Source organism: Oncorhynchus clarkii, unplaced genomic scaffold (assembly GCF_045791955.1).
Source record: "Oncorhynchus clarkii lewisi isolate Uvic-CL-2024 unplaced genomic scaffold, UVic_Ocla_1.0 unplaced_contig_14124_pilon_pilon, whole genome shotgun sequence".
Classification (NCBI taxonomy): domain Eukaryota; kingdom Metazoa; phylum Chordata; class Actinopteri; order Salmoniformes; family Salmonidae; genus Oncorhynchus; species Oncorhynchus clarkii.
In genome coordinates this window covers 4,168-22,883 of record NW_027258584.1, presented here as the reverse complement: position 1 = coordinate 22,883, position 18,716 = coordinate 4,168, and the positions used below count along the sequence as shown (strand labels likewise).

The window sequence follows — 18,716 nt, the reverse complement described above, 5'->3', positions numbered from 1 at the left end:
TTTTTCTTGATGGCAATTTATGTCTATCAAGGAAAAACATTTTAAATTAACAAATAAAATACATTAATATAATAAGCAGAACAATATCGCTGCCAAACAGCCAGAGATATGGTTGAACTGACAACCATTTTCCTTGATCATGACTAGAGCCCAGATGTCACGCCCTGGTCGAGGTATTTTGTGTTTTTCTTCATGTATTGGGTCAGGCCAGGGTGTGGCATGGGGTTTTTGTATTGTGGTGTGTTTTGTCCTGGGGTTTTGGTGTGTATGTATTGGGATTGTAGCTAGTGGGGTTATCTAGCAAAGTCTATGGCTGTCTGGAGTGGTTCTCAATCAGAGGCAGGTGTTTATCGTTGTCTCTGATTGGGAACCATATTTAGGCAGCCATATTCTTTGAGTTTGTTGTGGGTGATTGTCCTTAGTGTCCTTATTCTGTGTTAGTTTACACTAGTATAGGCTGTTTCGGTTTTCGTTACGTTTATTGTTTTGTAGTGTTTGTATTTAGATTCGTGTTTCGTTTATTGAATAAACATGGATCGCAATCTACACGCTGCATTTTGGTCCGACTCTCCTTCTCACCAAGAAAACCGTTACACCAGAGTTATTCCTGGTTAGAAAAGCTCCTGGAAAACTCATGAATACGGCGTTTTAAAAGAAAAATCAGAAGGTAAGGTGTTGAGTGTCCAAACAGTTGAACTACTGATCTCTGTCTGAATCGTGTGCAGTGATGTCCACAGATTTACTAACACCACAGTGAATGAAGTAAAGGGATCAGCGATATGTAGTGCCAGAACATTCTAGACTTCTTCTATAAATATCACTATCTTCAATATATCTTTAACTCTAACTAGGTTTGCAAAACTCTAGTAAAATTACTACGTTTTCCAGAAATCCTACTTGGAAGGTTCCCAGAATCAGGGTGGAATAAGCAGGAAATCTGGAATCCTTCAACTAGGATCTCTGGAAAACCATGGAAGTTGGGGAAAATTACTGGAATTCTGCAAACCTATCTCCAACTCACCTGTGGTGGAACTCTAACCTGTTAACCCACTAGCCTGCTGGTAAACCTGTCTATCATCTGTGGTGGAACTCTAACCTGCTAACCCACTAGCCTGCTGGTAAACCTGTCTATCATCTGTGGTGGAACTCTAACCTGCTAACCCACTAGCCTGCTGGTAAACCTGTCTATCATCTGTGGTGGAACTCTAACCTGCTAACCCACAAGCCTGCTGGTAAACCTGTCTATCATCTGTGGTGGAACTCTAACCTGCTAACCCACTAGCCTGCTGGTAAACCTGTCTATCATCTGTGGTGGAACTCTAACCTGCTAACCCACTAGCCTGCTGGTAAACCTGTCTATCATCTGTGGTGGAACTCTAACCTGCTAACCCACTAGCCTGCTGGTAAACCTGTCTATCATCTGTGGTGGAACTCTAACCTGCTAACCCACTAGCCTGCTGGTAAACCTGTCTATCATCTGTGGTGGAACTCTAACCTGGTAACCCACTAGCAAACCTGTCTGTCAAATGAAACATTGGTTTAATGGCAGGTTCAACTAGCCCCTCCTTTAAGAGGATGGACTAGGACCAAACAACCAGTCAGAATAAAAATACAATCATAAGCCGAAATCATTCAGATGATCTAGTGGGGATGCTTTCATATGTTCATTGGGACTGGTTGGAACTGAAAGAGATTTCCTATGATATGTAGAGCTGAGGAGAACAGACACTCTGAGGTGGATCAGGTCAGGACTGACCCTGTCTATCTGCACCCAGAGAGGACAACAAGTCCACCCCCTGTGGCCCTGACAAAACCCCTTGAATTCTACCCAGCCAGTATTACCACTGTGTTGTCTACCACTGTGTTGGCTCAGAACAGTCATCCCAGGAGGAGACCTGTTAATGTGGATAAAACTGATCAGAAATGTCTATTAAAGACCAGAATAAAGTGTGAATAGTAGTGTGTTGTGACGGCAACAGCAGTCAGCCAGCAAGCCAGCCAGTTAGCTTGCCAGTCAGCCAGCCAGCCAGTTAGCTTGCCAGCCAGCCAGCCAGTTAGTTAGCTTGCCAGCCAGCCAGTTAGCTTGCCGGTCAGGCAGCCAGCCAGGCAGCCAGCTTGCCAGTCAGGCAGCCAGCCAGTCAGCCAGCTTGCCAGTCAGGCAGCCAGCCAGTAGGTTAGCTTGCCAGTCAGGCAGCCAGCCAGTAGATTAGCTTGCCAGTCAGGCAGCCAGCCAGTCAGCCAGCTTGCCAGTCAGGCAGCCAGCCAGTAGGTTAGCTTGCCAGTCAGGCAGTCAGCCAGCTTGCCAGTCAGGCAACCAGCCAGTAGGTTAGCTTGCCAGTCAGGCAGTCATCCAGCTTGCCAGTCAGGCAGCCAGCCAGTAGGTTAGCTTGCCAGTCAGGCAGTCATCCAGTTAGTCGTCTCCCGGGTCTTGGAGAAACTATAAAACAGACTCCATGTTATAACTCATCTCTGGTTCCTCCAGGTTATATATAAATGTTGTCCGGTTGCCTGGGTTCTGGGTGATCTCCTTGCCCAGGTTGTCCAGAGTCACGTTGGAGGCAAACAGCTGGGTGGGAGTCAGGTAGCCTTCACTGTTCTTAATGTATTTCTTATAGTTGGTCCGGAGACACTGCCAAGTGGTGGTGTAAAGGATGAAGGCGGTGGACTTGAGAGCGATGGCGATACTCACGTAGAGGTGTCGATAGGCCACGTTGTCGTACAGCATGCAGGCTCCCTTATCTCCACAGACTGTGGACCAGAACAGGCAGGTGGAGTCGATGCCCATGCCGAAGATCAGAGGGGGAGGGATGAAACCTGGGAGGAGAGAGAACATAGATCAGACATTAGACCCAAAACTTAGATGCTGTGATTGTCTGGTTTGCTTGGTTCATTGTGGCTTGAAAATGCAAACACTAGATCAGCCATCATACTTAAACACATACAGTACAGCTAACATTACATTGAATGGATTCAGCTTGGTTTGTATTGTACATAAACAATGGAAATAAAGCCATGTTATTGATGACAGTGATCTCCTACCTAGTAGTCTCAGGCCCAGAAACATGTTAATGATGACAGTGATCTCCTACCTAGTAGTCTCAGGCCCAGAAACATGTTATTGATGACAGTGATCTCATACCTAGTAGTCTCAGGCCCAGAAACATGTTATTGATGACAGTGATCTCCTACCTAGTATTCTAAGGCCCAGAAACATGTTATTGATGACAGTGATCTCCTACCTAGTAGTCTCAGGCCCAGAAACAGAACTCCAAGAGCGTAGGATTTTAGCTCAGGGCTCACTGTTCTGAAACACAAAGAAACACACTATAAAAAGCAGTCAAAATGTACAGCAGCAAGCCGTTACATCAGCAGCAAGCCATTACAGCAGCAGCATAGTAACAGCAGCATAGTAACAGCAGCCTAGTAACAGCAGCCTAGTAACAGCAGCCTAGTAACAGCAGCCTAGTAACACCAGCATAGTAACACCAGCATAGTAACACCAGCATAGTAACATCAGCATAGTAACACCAGCATAGTAACAGCAGCATAGTATAGGGCGGCATGGTAGCCTAGTGGTTAGAGAGTTGGACTAGTAACCGAAAGGTTGCAAGTTCAAATCCCCGAGCTGACAAGGTACAAATCTGTCGTTCTGCCCATGAACAGGCAGATAACCCACTGTTCCTAGGCCGTCATTGAAAATAAGAATTTGTTCTTAACTGACCTGCCTAGTAAATAAAGGTAAACAAATATTTTTTAAAAGTAACAGCAGCATAGTAACAGCAGCATAGTAACAGCAGCAAAGTAACATCAGCATAGTAACAGCAGCAAGCCATTACAGCAGCAGCAAGCCGTTACAGCAGCAGCATAGTAACAGCAGCATAGTAACAGCAGCAGGCCATTACAGCAGCAGGCCATTACAGCAGCAGGAGGCCATTACAGCAGCAGCAAGCCATTACAGCAGCATAGTAACAGCAGCATAGTAACAGCAGCATAGTAACAGCAGCATAGTAACAGCAGTATAGTAACAGCAGCATAGTAACAGCAGCATAGTAACAGCAGTAAGCCATTACAGCAGCAGCATAGTAACAGCAGTATAGTAGCAGCAGCATAGTAACAGCAGCAGGCCGTTACAGCAGCATAGTAACAGCAGCATAGTAACAGCAGCATAGTAACAGCAGCAGGCCATTACAGCAGTAAGCCGTTACAGCAGCATAGTAACAGCAGCATAGTAAAAGCAGCAGCAGGTCGTTACAGCAGCATAGTAACAGCAGCATAGTAACAGCAGCTTAGTAACAGCAGCATAGTAACAGCAGCATAGTAACAGCAGCAAGCCATTACAGCAGCACAGTAACAGCAGCATAGTAACAGCAGCAAGCCATTACAGCAGCATAGTAACAGCAGCATAGTAACAGCAGCAGGCCATTACAGTAGCAGGTCGTTACAGCAGCATTGTAACAGCAGCATAGTAACAGCAGCTTAGTAACAGCAGCAAGCCATTACAGCAGTATAGTAACAGCAGCAGAGTAACAGCAGCAAGCCATTACAGCAGCATAGTAACAGCAGCATAGTAACAGCAGCAAGCCATTACAGCAGCATAGTAACAGCAGCAAGCCATTACAGCAGCATAGTACCAGCAGCATAGTAACAGCAGCATAGTAACATCAGCAAGCCATTACAATAGCATTTTAACAGCAGCAAGCCATTACAGCAGCATAGTAACAGCAGCATAGTAACAGCAGCATAGTAACAGCAGCATAGTAACAGCAGCAAGCCATTAAAATAGCATTTTAACAGCAGCAAGCCATTACAACAGCATAGTAACAGCAGCATAGTAACAGCAGCATAGTAACAGCAGCATAGTAACAGCAGTATAGTAACAGCAGCATAGTAACAGCAGTAAGCCATTACAGCAGCAGCATAGTAACAGCAGTATAGTAGCAGCAGCATAGTAACAGCAGCAGGCCGTTACAGCAGCATAGTAACAGCAGCATAGTAACAGCAGCAAGCCATTACAGCAGCATAGTAACAGCAGCATAGTAACAGCAGCATAGTAACAGCAGCAAGCCATTACAGCAGCATAGTAACAGCAGCATAGTAAAAGCAGCTTAGTAACAGCAACAAGCCATTACAGCAGCATAGTAACAGCAGCATAGTAACAGCAGCATAGTAACAGCAGCAAGCCATTACAGCAGCATAGTCACAGCAGCATAGTAACAGTAGCATAGTAACAGTAGCATAGTAACAGCAGCATGCCATTACAGCAGCAGCATAGTAACAGTAGCATAGTAACAGCAGCATGCCATTACAGCAGCATAGTGACAGCAGCATAGTAACAGCAGCAGGCCATTACAGCAGCATAGTAACAGCAGCATAGTAACAGCAGCAGGCCATTACAGCAGCATAGTAACAGCAGCAAGCCATTACAGCAGCATAGTAACAGCAGTAAGCCATTACAGCAGCATAGTAACAGCAGCATAGTAACAGCAACAAGCCATTACAGCAGCATAGTAACAGCAGCATAGTAACAGCAGCATAGTAACAGCAGCAAGCCATTACAGCAGCATAGTCACAGCAGCAAGCCATTACAGCAGCAGCATAGTAACAGTAGCATAGTAACAGCAGCATGCCATTACAGCAGCATAGTGACAGCAGCATAGTAACAGCAGCAGGCCATTACAGCAGCATAGTAACAGCAGCATAGTAACAGCAGCAGGCCATTACAGCAGCATAGTAACAGCAGCAAGCCATTACAGCAGCATAGTAACAGCAGCATAGTAACAGCAGCATAGTAACAGCAGCAAGCCATTACAGCAGCATAGTAACAGCAGCCTAGTAACAGCAGCCTAGTAACAGCAGCATAGTAACAGCAGCATAGTAACAGCAGTAAGCCATTACAGCAGCAGCATAGTAACAGCAGCATAGTAACATCAGCTTAGTAACAGCAGCATAGTAACAGCAGCAAGCCATTACAGCAGCATAGTAACAGCAGTATAGTAACAGCAGCATAGTAACAGCAGCAAGCCATTACAACAGCATAGTAACAGCAGCATAGTAACAGCAGCAAGCCATTACAGCAGCATAGTAACAGCATCATAGTAACAACAGCAAGCCATTACAGCAGCATAGTAACAGCAGCATAGTAACAGCAGCATAGTAACAGCAGTAAGCATGTGGAAATAAAGGGATATTCATGATGGAATAAAGTGTAAGAAACCTGATGTGAACTGTTACAGGCTTTGGTTTGACCATTTCTGCTTTGGAGTTAGACTTTAGCACAGATTGGTTTCACATCCTTAGTCAGTATGTGTTACACCTGTTCTGGTTGTCACCTCGTTAGTCAGTATGTGTTACACCTGTTCTGGTTGTCACCTCGTTAGTCAGTATGTGTTACACCTGTTCTGGTTGCCATCTCGTTAGTCAGTATGTGTTACACCTGTGCTGGTTGCCATCTCGTTAGTCAGTATGTGTTACACCTGTGCTGGTTGCCACCTCGTTAGTCTGTAGGTGGTACACCTTTGCTGGTGTCATCTCATTAGTGGGAAGGTGTTTCTACTGTGCTGGCCCAGGTGTTATTTAAGAGTGTCTGGCCCAGGTGTTATTTAAGAGTGTCTGGCCCAGGTGTTATTTAAGAGTGTCTGGCCCAGGTGTCATTTAAGAGTGTCTGGCCCAGGTGTCATTTAAGAGTGTCTGGCCCAGGTGTCATTTAAGAGTGTCTGACCCAGGTGTTATTTAAGAGTGTCTGGCCCAGGTGTTATTTAAGAGTGTCTGGCCCAGGTGTTATTTAAGAGTGTCTGGCCCAGGTGTTATTTAAGAGTGTCTGGCCCAGTGCTCCAGTTGCCGTGAGAGATGTGTGGGGTTAACACCTGTAGTTGGCTCCCAATCTGATTTCTAGAAAAATATTATTTATCTGATTTCCTTGGAATCTTGCACCACCTTTTTGGTTTGCTTCCTGTCTATAAGTTTGGTGTGGGTTTTTCGTTGCCTCTTCTTGGGGAAATTTAGTGGGCTCTCATGGTGGGTGTCTTTAAGGTTCCAGTTGTTGTTGCTAGTCAACTGTCAGTGGACACCCCCATGAGTGTCTTTCAGAACCCCTCCTAAACCTGTTTGGTTTTGGTTGGTGTCAGTGACTCTTCTGTTTGAGGAACATTATTTGGATTTCTTGCTGGGGACCAGAATGATGACATCGGGGGTTAGAGGATTTCATTGATTAGGACCCTTTGACTATTGCAAATCCAGCAGCTACTCTTCCTGTGGTCCACATAACACAGGTACGTCTGAGTGGTCTAACCTGATGAGTATGATAACAGAGGGGGTCTGGGTTAGAGGTTACCTGATGAGTATGATAACAGAGGGGTCTGGGTTAGAGGTCAGGGTTAGAGGTTACCTGAGGAGTATGATAACAGAGCGGGTCAGGGATAGAGGTCAGGGATAGAGATTACCTGATGAGTATGATAACAGAGGGGGTCTGGGTTAGAGGTCAGGGATAGAGATTACCTGATGAATATGATAACAGAGGGGGTCTGGGTTAGAGGTCAGGGATAGAGATTACCTGATGAGTATGATAACAGAGGGGGTCTGGGTTAGAGGTCAGGGATAGAGATTACCTGATGAGTATGATAACAGAGGTGGTCTGGGTTAGAGGTTACCTGATGAGTATGATAACAGAGGGGTCTGGGTTAGAGGTTACCTGATGAGTATGATAACAGAGGGGGTCTGGGTTAGAGGTCAGGGATAGAGATTACCTGATGAGTATGATAACAGAGGGGTCAGGGTTAGAGGTTACCTGATGAGTATGATAACAGAGGGGGTCTGGGCCAGAGGTCAGGGTTAGAGATTACCTGATGAGTATGATAACAGAGGGGGTCTGGGTTAGAGGTCAGGGATAGAGATTACCTGATGAGTATGATAACAGAGGTGGTCTGGGTTAGAGGTTACCTGATGAGTATGATAACAGAGGGGTCTGGGTTAGAGGTTACCTGATGAGTATGATAACAGAGGGGGTCTGGGTTAGAGGTCAGGGATAGAGATTACCTGATGAGTATGATAACAGAGGGGTCAGGGTTAGAGGTCAGGGATAGAGATTACCTGATGAGTATGATAACAGAGGTGGTCTGGGTTAGAGGTTACCTGATGAGTATGATAACAGAGGGGTCTGGGTTAGAGGTTACCTGATGAGTATGATAACAGAGGGGGTCTGGGTTAGAGGTCAGGGATAGAGATTACCTGATGAGTATGATAACAGAGGGGGTCAGGGTTAGAGGTCAGGGTTAGAGGTTACCTGATGAGTATGATAACAGAGGGGGTCAAGGTTAGAGATCAGGGATAGAGATGACCTGATAACAGAGGGGGTCTGGGTTAGAGGTCAGGGTTAGAGGTCACATGATGAGTATGATAACATAGGGGGTCTGGGATAGAGGTCAGGGTTAGAGGTCAGGGATAGAGATTACCTGATGAGTATGATAACAGAGGGGGTCAGGGTTAGATGTCAGGGTTAGAGGTTACCTGAGGAGTATGATAACAGAGGAGGTCTGGGTTAGAGGTCAGGGATAGAGATTACCTGATGAGTATGATAACATAGGGGGTCTGGGATAGAGGTCAGGGATAGAGGTCAGGGTTAGAGGTTACCTGATGAGTATGATAACAGAGGGGGTGTGGGTTAGAGGTTAAGGATAGAGATGACCTGATAACAGAGGGGGTCTGGGTTAGAGGTCAGGGTTAGAGGTTACCTGATGAGTATGATAACAGAGGGGGTCTGGGTTAGAGGTCAGGGATAGAGATTACCTGATAACAGAGGGGGTCAGGGTTAGAGATCAGGGTTAGAGATGACCTGATGAGTATGATAACAGAGGGGGTCTGGGTTAGAGGTCAGGGATAGAGATGACCTGATGAGTATGATAACAGAGGGGGTCTGGGTTAGAGATCAGGGTTAGAGATGACCTGATGAGTATGATAACAGAGGGGGTCTGGGCCAGAGGTCAGGGTTAGAGGTTACCTGATAAGTATGACGACAGAGGGTGTCTGGGCCATGGCTCCGATCATGCTGCACACACAGATGACACAAAGGAAGGTGATAAAGGCCTGTTGGCAGCCTGGACTGGGACATTTCCCCGGCAACGCCACCGACTCCTCCTCCTTACTGCTGATACACATACAGCTGGTCAGGTTCTGGAGGAGGACAGGAGAGGATATTACCTATAGATAGACAGCTGGTTCTGGAGGACAGGAGAGGATATCACCTATAGATAGACAGCTGGTTCTGGAGGAGGACAGGAGAGGATATCACCTATAGATAGACAGCTGGTTCTGGAGGAGTACAGGAGAGGATATCACCTATAGATAGACAGCTGGTTCTGGAGGAGTACAGGAGAGGATATCACCTATAGATAGACAGCTGGTTCTGGAGGACAGGAGAGGATATCACCTATAGATAGACAGCTGGTTCTGGAGGACAGGAGAGGATATCACCTATAGATAGACAGCTGGTTCTGGAGGAGGACAGGAGAGGATATCACCTATAGATAGACAGCTGGTTCTGGAGGACAGGAGAGGATATCACCTATAGATAGACAGCTGGTTCTGGAGGACAGGAGAGGATATCACCTATAGATAGACAGCTGGTTCTGGAGGAGGACAGGAGAGGATATCACCTATAGATAGACAGCTGGTTCTGGAGGAGGACAGGAGAGGATATCACCTATAGATAGACAGCTGGTTCTGGAGGAGGACAGGAGAGGATATCACATATAGATAGACAGCTGGTTCTGCAGGACAGGAGAGGATATCACATATAGATAGACAGCTGGTTCTGGAGGACAGGAGAGGATATCACCTATAGATAGACAGCTGGTTCTGGAGGAAAGGAGAGGATATCACCTATAGATAGACAGCTGGTTCTGGAGGACAGGAGAGGATATCACCTATAGATAGACAGCTGGTTCTGGAGGACAGGAGAGGATATCACCTATAGATAGACAGCTGGTTCTGGAGGACAGAAGAGGATATCACCTATAGATAGACAGCTGGTTCTGGAGGAGGACAGGAGAGGATATTACCTATAGATAGACAGCTGGTTCTGGAGGACAGGAGAGGATATCACCTATAGATAGACAGCTGGTTCTGGAGGAGGACAGGAGAGGATATTACCTATAGATAGACAGCTGGTTCTGGAGGACAGGAGAGGATATCACCTATAGATAGACAGCTGGTTCTGGAGGACAGGAGAGGATATCACCTATAGATAGACAGCTGGTTCTGGAGGACAGGAGAGGATATCACCTATAGATAGACAGCTGGTTCTGGAGGAGGACAGGAGAGGATATTACCTATAGATAGACAGCTGGTTCTGGAGGACAGGAGAGGATATCACCTATAGATAGACAGCTGGTTCTGGAGGACAGGAGAGGATATCACCTATAGATAGACAGCTGGTTCTGGAGGAAAGGAGAGGATATCACCTATAGATAGACAGCTGGTTCTGGAGGACAGGAGAGGATATCACCTATAGATAGACAGCTGGTTCTGGAGGACAGGAGAGGATATCACCTATAGATAGACAGCTGGTTCTGGAGGAGGACAGGAGAGGATATTACCTATAGATAGACAGCTGGTTCTGGAGGACAGGAGAGGATATCACCTATAGATAGACAGCTGGTTCTGGAGGAGGACAGGAGAGGATATTACCTATAGATAGACAGCTGGTTCTGGAGGACAGGAGAGGATATCACCTATAGATAGACAGCTGGTTCTGGAGGACAGGAGAGGATATCACCTATAGATAGACAGCTGGTTCTGGAGGACAGGAGAGGATATCACCTATAGATAGACAGCTGGTTCTGGAGGAGGACAGGAGAGGATATTACCTACCTATAGATAGACAGCTGGTTCTGGAGGAGGACAGGAGAGGATATTACCTATAGATAGACAGCTGGTTCTGGAGGACAGGAGAGGATATCACCTATAGATAGACAGATGGTTCTGGAGGAGGACAGGAGAGGATATTACCTATAGATAGACAGCTGGTTCTGGAGGACAGGAGAGGATATCACCTATAGATAGACAGATGGTTCTGGAGGAGGACAGGAGAGGATATCACCTATAGATAGACAGCTGGTTCTGGAGGAGGACAGGAGAGGATATCACCTATAGATAGACAGCTGGTTCTGGAGGAGGACAGGAGAGGATATCACCTATAGATAGACAGCTGGTTCTGGAGGAGGACAGGAGAGGATATCACCTATAGATAGACAGCTGGTTCTGGAGGAGGACAGGAGAGGATATCACCTATAGATAGACAGCTGGTTCTGGAGGAGGACAGGAGAGGATATCACCTATAGATAGACAGCTGGTTCTGGAGGAGGACAGGAGAGGATATCACCTATAGATAGACAGCTGGTTCTGGAGGAGGACAGGAGAGGATATCACCTATAGATAGACAGCTGGTTCTGGAGGAGGACAGGAGAGGATATCACCTATAGATAGACAGCTGGTTCTGGAGGAGGACAGGAGAGGATATCACCTATTGATAGACAGCTGGTTCTGGAGGAGGACAGGAGAGGATATCACCTATAGATAGACAGCTGGTTCTGGAGGAGGACAGGAGAGGATATCCCCTATAGATAGACATACAGCTGGTCAGGTTCTGGAGAGGAGTGGATACAATATATAAACTATAGGAATCATTGGGCCCTGGTCTAAAGTAGTGCACTATATAGGGAATAGGGTGCCATTTGGGACTCACTCACAGACTTCTGTATAACACCTACATGACTAATATAGCTTGCTCCTACAGTTTTGGTGACCCTGATATGATGTACTCAATGGGTTTATGTGATCTACTATCATGTGAATGGTGATGCAGCAATCCATGGGACAGCTGTATAGGACTCTATAATGTATAGAGACTTTTAGAACATGGTCTACTATGGATGTCAATGACAATGCAGCTGGCTGTAAAGGTCCTGCCAGAAGACCAGGGACTTACAGGTGTGAGGCAGCCGGCGAAGCAGGCAGAGAGGTAGGTGATCCCGTTGGAGCCACACACAGGGCTCACTGAGGCTGTGTAGCAGTTACAGTTGTTGATGCAGGCATGCTCCGGTCTCTGCCATGACCGCAGGGTCCTGGGAACAGGCAAACAGGTTACATACTGTTATATAGAAACCATGGCATTATCAAAACACTGGAAACATGCTATGTACAATGATAGCTACAGTGGGGCAAAAAAGTATTTAGTCAGCCACCAATTGTGCAAGTTCTCCCACTTAAAAAGATGAGAGAGGCCTGTAATTTTCATCGTAGGTACACGTCAACTATGACAGACAAAATGAGAAAAAATATCCAGAAAATCACATTGTAGGAATTTTAATTCATGTTTTTGCAAATTATGGTGAAAAATAAGTATTTAGTCACCTACAAACAAGCAATATTTCTGGCTCTCACAGACCTGTAACTTCTTCTTTAAGAGGCTCCTCTGTCCTCCACTCGTTACCTGCATTAATGGCACCTGTTTGAACTTGTTATCAGTATAAAAGACACCTGTCCACACTCCAAACTCCACTATGGCCAAGACCAAAGGACACCAGAAACAAAATTGTAGACCTGCACCAGGCTGGGAAGACTGAATCTGCAATAGGAAAGCAGCTTGGTTTGAATAAATCAACTGTGGGAGCAATTATTAGGAAATGGAAGACATACAAGACCACTGATAATCTCTCTCGATCTGGGGCTCCATGCAAGATCTCACCCCGTGGGGTCAAAATGATCACAAGAACGGTGAGCAAAAATCCCAGAACCACACGGGGGGACCTAGTGAATGACCTGCAGAGAGCTGGGACCAAAGTAACAAAGCCTACCATCAGTAACACACTACGCCGCCAGGGACTCAAATCCTGCAGACGTGTCCCCCTGCTTAAGCCAATACATGTCCAGGCCCGTCTGAAGTTTGCTAGAGAGCATTTGGATGATCCAGAAGAAGATTGGGAGAATGTCATATGGTCAGATGAAACCAAAAATAGAACTTTTTGGTAAAAACTCAACTCGTCGTGTTTGGAGGACGAAGAATGCTGAGTTGCAACAATACCAGACAGTCTTGTCTGTCTGTAGCCTGTTTGTCTGCATGGCAGTTGTTTTAGTGGTGTCGGAGCATGGCAGTTGTTTTGGTGGTGTCGGAGCATGGCAGTTGTTTTGGTGGTGTCGGAGCATGGCAGTTGTTTTGGTGGTGTCGGAGCATGGCAGTTGTTTTAGTGGTGTCGGAGCATGGCAGTTGTTTTAGTGGTGTCGGAGCATGGCAGTTGTTTTAGTGGTGTCGGAGCATGGCAGTTGTTTTAGTGGTGTCGGAGCATGGCAGTTCTAAACTATCATCTATAGAGGCTACACTATCATCTATAGAGGCTACACTATCATCTATAGAGGCTACACTATCATCTATAGAGGCTACACTATCATCTATAGAGGCTACACTATCATCTATAGAGGCTACACTATCATCTATAGAGGCTACACTATCATCTATAGAGGCTACACTATCATCTATAGAGGCTACACTATCATCTATAGAGGCTACACTTTCATCTATAGAGGCTACACTTTCTATCATCTATAGAGGCTACACTTTCATCTATAGAGGCTACACTTTCTGTCATCTATAGAGGCTACACTTTCTGTCATCTATAGAGGCTACACTTTCTGTCATCTATAGAGGCTACACTTTCTGTCATCTATAGAGGCTACACTTTCTGTCATCTATAGAGGCTACACTTTCTGTCATCTATAGAGGCTACACTTTCTGTCATCTATAGAGGCTACACTTTCTGTCATCTATAGAGGCTACACTTTCTGTCATCTATAGAGGCTACACTTTCTGTCATCTATAGAGGCTACACTTTCTGTCATCTATAGAGGCTACACTTCCTGTCATCTATAGAGTCTACACTAGCATCTATAGAGGCTACACTATCATCTATAGAGGCTACACTATCATCTATAGAGGCTACACTATCATCTATAGAGGCTACACTTTCATCTATAGAGGCTACACTTTCATCTATAGAGGCTACACTTTCATCTATAGAGACTACACTTTCTGTAATTTATAGAGGCTACACTATTCAATAACCATTTTGAACTTCTAACTATGGTAGAGATAATAAGGGAGTGGTTTTATGACCGGAGGAGGAGGAGGTCAGAGACCTGGCAGTGTGGTACCAAGACAACCTCTCACTCAACGTGGGCAAGACAAAGGTGCTCATTGTGGACTACAGGAAACGGAGGGCCGAACATGTCCCCATTCACATCGACGGGCTGTAGTGGAGCGGGCCTAGAGCATCAAGTTCCTTGGGTTCCACATCACTAAGGACCTATCAATGTCCAAACACACCAACGCAGTCGTGAAAGAGGGAACGTCAATGCCTCTTCCCCCACAGGAGGCTGAAAAGATGTGGCATGGGCCCTCAGACCCTCAAAAAGTTATACAGCTGCACCATTGAGAGCATTTTGACTGGCTGCATTACCGCCTGGTATAGCAACTGCTCGGCATCTTACCACTAGGTGCAACTCAGGGTAGTGTCCAATACATCACTGGGGCCGAACTCCCTGCCATTCTGGACCTCTAGACAAGACGGTGTCAGAGAAAGGCCCTAAAAATGGTCAAGGACTCCAGCCACCCAAGCCATATAGACTGTTATCAATGCTACCGCACGGCAAGCGGTACCGGAGCCAGCCAAGTCTGGGACCAAAAGGCACCTGAACAACTTCTACCCCCATTATACTGCTGAACATTTGATCAAATGTCTACCCTGACTATTTACATTGACCCCCTTGATTATTTATTACACACACACACACACACACACTTGTATATAGCCATGTTATTACCTGGTACTTCCTGTATATAGCCATGTTATTACCTGGTACCCCTGTATATAGCCATGTTATTACCTCCCTGTATATAACCATGTTATTACCTGGTACTCCCTGTATATAACCATGTTATTACCTGGTACTCCCTGCATATAGTCATGTTATTACCTGGTACTCCCTGTATATAGTCATGTTATTACCTCCCTGTATATAACCATGTTATTACCTGGTACTCCCTGTATATAGTCATGTTATTACCTGGTACTCCCTGTATATAGTCATGTTATTACCTGGTACTCCCTGCATATAACCATGTTATTACCTGGTACTCCCTGTATATAACCATGTTATTACCTGGTACTTCCTGTATATAACCATGTTATTACCTCCCTGTATATAGTCATGTTATTACCTGGTACTTCCTGTATATAGTCATGTTATTACCTGGTACTCCCTGTATATAACCATGTTATTACCTGGTACTCCCTGTATATAGTCAGGTTATTACCTGGTACTTCCTGTATATAACCATGTTATTACCTGGTACTTCCTGTATATAACCATGTTATTACCTGGTACTTCCTGTATATAACCATGTTATTACCTGGTACTTCCTGTATATAACCATGTTATTACCTGGTACTTCCTGTATATAACCATGTTATTACCTGGTACTTCCTTTACATCGCCTCGTTATTTTTAAAAATGGTTTTACTATTTCCTTTTATATTTAGAAAATATTTGTCTTAATTTTTAACTGTACTGTTGGGAATGGGCTCGTAAAGTAAGCATTTCACTGTAAATCTACACCTTTTGTATTCTGCACGTGGCCAATAAAATGTTATTAGATGTCCTGTAGTTGAAGGTGAGGAACAACTTGGTAACGGTAGGCTACTCACGCGTTGCCGTAGGCGACAGTCACCCCGGCGACAGGGCCGGTGTCACAGCCGAGGAAGAGGAAGGAGACGTAACAGGCGGTGGAGACGAGGTTGACCCCCATGGCCATACGAATGGCCCCTAACGCTGACAGGTCTAACTTCTTCACCAAGAGACCACCCAGGAAGATACCCAGACACGCACACGGAATGGCTGTCATACCTATGGAGGAAGGGAGGGAGGGAGAGGACAGGGGTTATGGTTGGAAGGATAGTGTTAGGACCAGGGTTAGGGAGAGACAGAGGACAGGGGTTATGGCTGGAAGGATAGAGGACAGTGTTAGGACCAGGGTTAGGGAGAGACAGAGGACAGTGTTAGGACCAGGGTTAGGGAGAGACAGAGAACAGGGGTTATGGTTGGAAGGATAGTGTTAGTACCAGGGTTAGGGAGAGACAGAGGACAGTGTTAGGACCAGGGTTAGGGAGAGACAGAGGACAGGGGTTATGGTTGGACGGATAGAGGACAGTGTTAGGACCAGGGTTAGGGAGAGACAGAGGACAGTGTTAGGACCAGGGTTAGGGAGAGACAGAGAACAGGGGTTATGGTTGGAAGGATAGTGTTAGGACCAGGGTTAGGGAGAGACAGAGGACAGGGGTTATGGTTGGAAGGATAGATGACAGTGTTAGGACCAGGGTTAAGGAGAGACAGAGGACATTGTTAGGACCAGGGTTAGGGAGAGACAGAGAACAGGGGTTATGGTTGGAAGGATAGTGTTAGTACCAGGGTTAGGGAGAGACAGAGGACAGTGTTAGGACCAGGGTTAGGGAGAGACAGAGGACAGGGGTTATGGTTGGAAGGATAGAGGACAGTGTTAGGACCAGGGTTAGGGAGAGACAGAGGACAGTGTTAGGACCAGGGTTAGGGAGAGACAGAGAACAGGGGTTATGGTTGGAAGGATAGTGTTAGGACCAGGGTTAGGGAGAGACAGAGGACAAGGGTTATGGTTGGAAGGATAGAGGACAGTGTTAGGACCAGGGTTAGGGAAAATACAGAGGACAGTGTTAGGACCAGGGTTACGGAGAGACAGAGGACAGGGGTTATGGTTGGAAGGATAGAGGACAGTGTTAGGACCAGGGTTAGGGAGAGACAGAGGACAGTGTTAGGACCAGGGTTAGGGAGAGACAGAGGACAGTGTTAGGACCAGGGTTAGGGAGAGACAGAGGACAGTGTTAGGACCAGGGTTAGGGAGAGACAGAGGACAGGGGTTATAGGGGTTATGGTTGGAAGGACAGTGTTAGGACCAGGGTTAGGGAGAGACCAGAGGACAGTGTTAGGACCAGGGTTAGGGAGAGACAGAGGACAGAGAGGAGTGTGTGTGAGAAGGGGCCAATAACAAACACTGTGAATGAAGAAGGGAAAGGCCACAGGGTCATTGAAAACCACTATAGAAGTCCCATGTTTTATTATGCTCTGGTTTGGATGTAGTGATTAGCATTATCACCTAGCAGCTGATTGGCTGAGGAAGTGGTGAGGTTGAACTGCTGCTCCATGTACTTCCCTAGGAAGGTGGCGAAGCCTGCAACCACAGCGATCTCCATACAGGCTGCCAGCGAGATGCAGGTAAACACAGGGTTGGACAGGAGGTGCTTGGTCACCTTGGGGATGACTGTAAAGGGGTGGGGGGTGATTGAAACTGTGTACATCACAACATAATATCTTGTATGTATTTGACATGTGTACCGTATCCATTAACACCAGTCTGTTAATAAACAGAGAAGCAGACCTCTCCCCTGACCAACATCGCTGACATTACCATATTATTCTATGACAGTAGATATCTCACCTCTCATGTGCTCGCAGCAGGTCAGTCCACTATTGGCCTGGAAGCCATGGATCGCCCCATTAGTGGGCTTGTTCCCCTCGTAATCCCTGGACAGGGAGGGGGGCAACATGGCCTGTTCACTCTCCCCCCCACTGTCCACATCCTGCTCATTCAGGGACTGGGGGAAGCCGAACATGAAGAGGGAGGAGATGAAGAGTAAGGCACCGCAGAGCAAGAAGCCACCCCACCACGCACCAATCCACCTGGGGTCGTCAGGGCCGATGTCCAGCTTACCTGGCAACACAGGTAGAAACACAGGTTAAACACATATAACACAGTCAGGATACCAGGTTAAACACATATAACACAGTCAGGATACCAGGTTAATGTAACACAGTCAGGATACCAGGTTACTATAACACAGTCAGTATACCAGGTTAAACACATATAACACAGTCAGGATACCAGGTTAATATAACACAGTCAGGATACCAGGTTAATATAACACAGTCAGGATACCAGGTTAATATAACACAGTCAGGATACCAGGTTAAACACATATAACACATTCAGGATACCAGGTTAAACACATATAACACAGTCAGGATACCAGGTTAATATAACACAGTCAGGATACCAGGTTAATATAACACAGTCAGGATACCAGGTTAAACACATATAACACAGTCAGGATACCAGGTTAAACACATATAACACAGTCAGGATACCAGGTTAATATAACACAGTCAGGATACCAGGTTAAACACAGGTTAATATAACACAGTCAGGATACCAGGTTAATATAACACAGTCAGGATACCAGGTTAAACACATATAACACAGTCAGGATACCAGGTTAAACACATATAACACAGTCAGGATACCAGGTTAATATAACACAGTCAGGATACCAGGTTAATATAACACAGTCAGGATACCAGGTTAATATAACACAGTCAGGATACCAGGTTAATATAACACAGTCAGGATACCAGGTTAAACACATATAACACAGTCAGGATACCAGGTTAATATAACACAGTCAGTATACCAGGTTAAACACATATAACACAGTCAGGATACCAGGTTAAACACATATAACACAGTCAGGATACCAGGTTAATATAACACAGTCAGGATACCAGGTTAATATAACACAGTCAGG

At 45.8% G+C, this 18,716-nt stretch overlaps 1 protein-coding gene across 1 annotated transcript; it reads right to left on the bottom strand.

The window, feature by feature from the left end:
* Positions 1-2,437: 2,437 nt before the first annotated feature.
* On the bottom strand, positions 2,438-17,845 carry LOC139397416 (solute carrier organic anion transporter family member 3A1-like; the record flags this gene model as incomplete). Its single annotated transcript, XM_071144144.1, has 7 exons — positions 2,438-2,814; positions 3,240-3,304; positions 8,993-9,165; positions 11,981-12,116; positions 15,753-15,951; positions 17,231-17,395; positions 17,573-17,845. Coding segments are annotated over 7 exons (1,388 nt in total), but the record flags the coding sequence as incomplete, so codon positions are not given.
* Between the last annotated feature and the right edge of the window lie 871 nt (positions 17,846-18,716).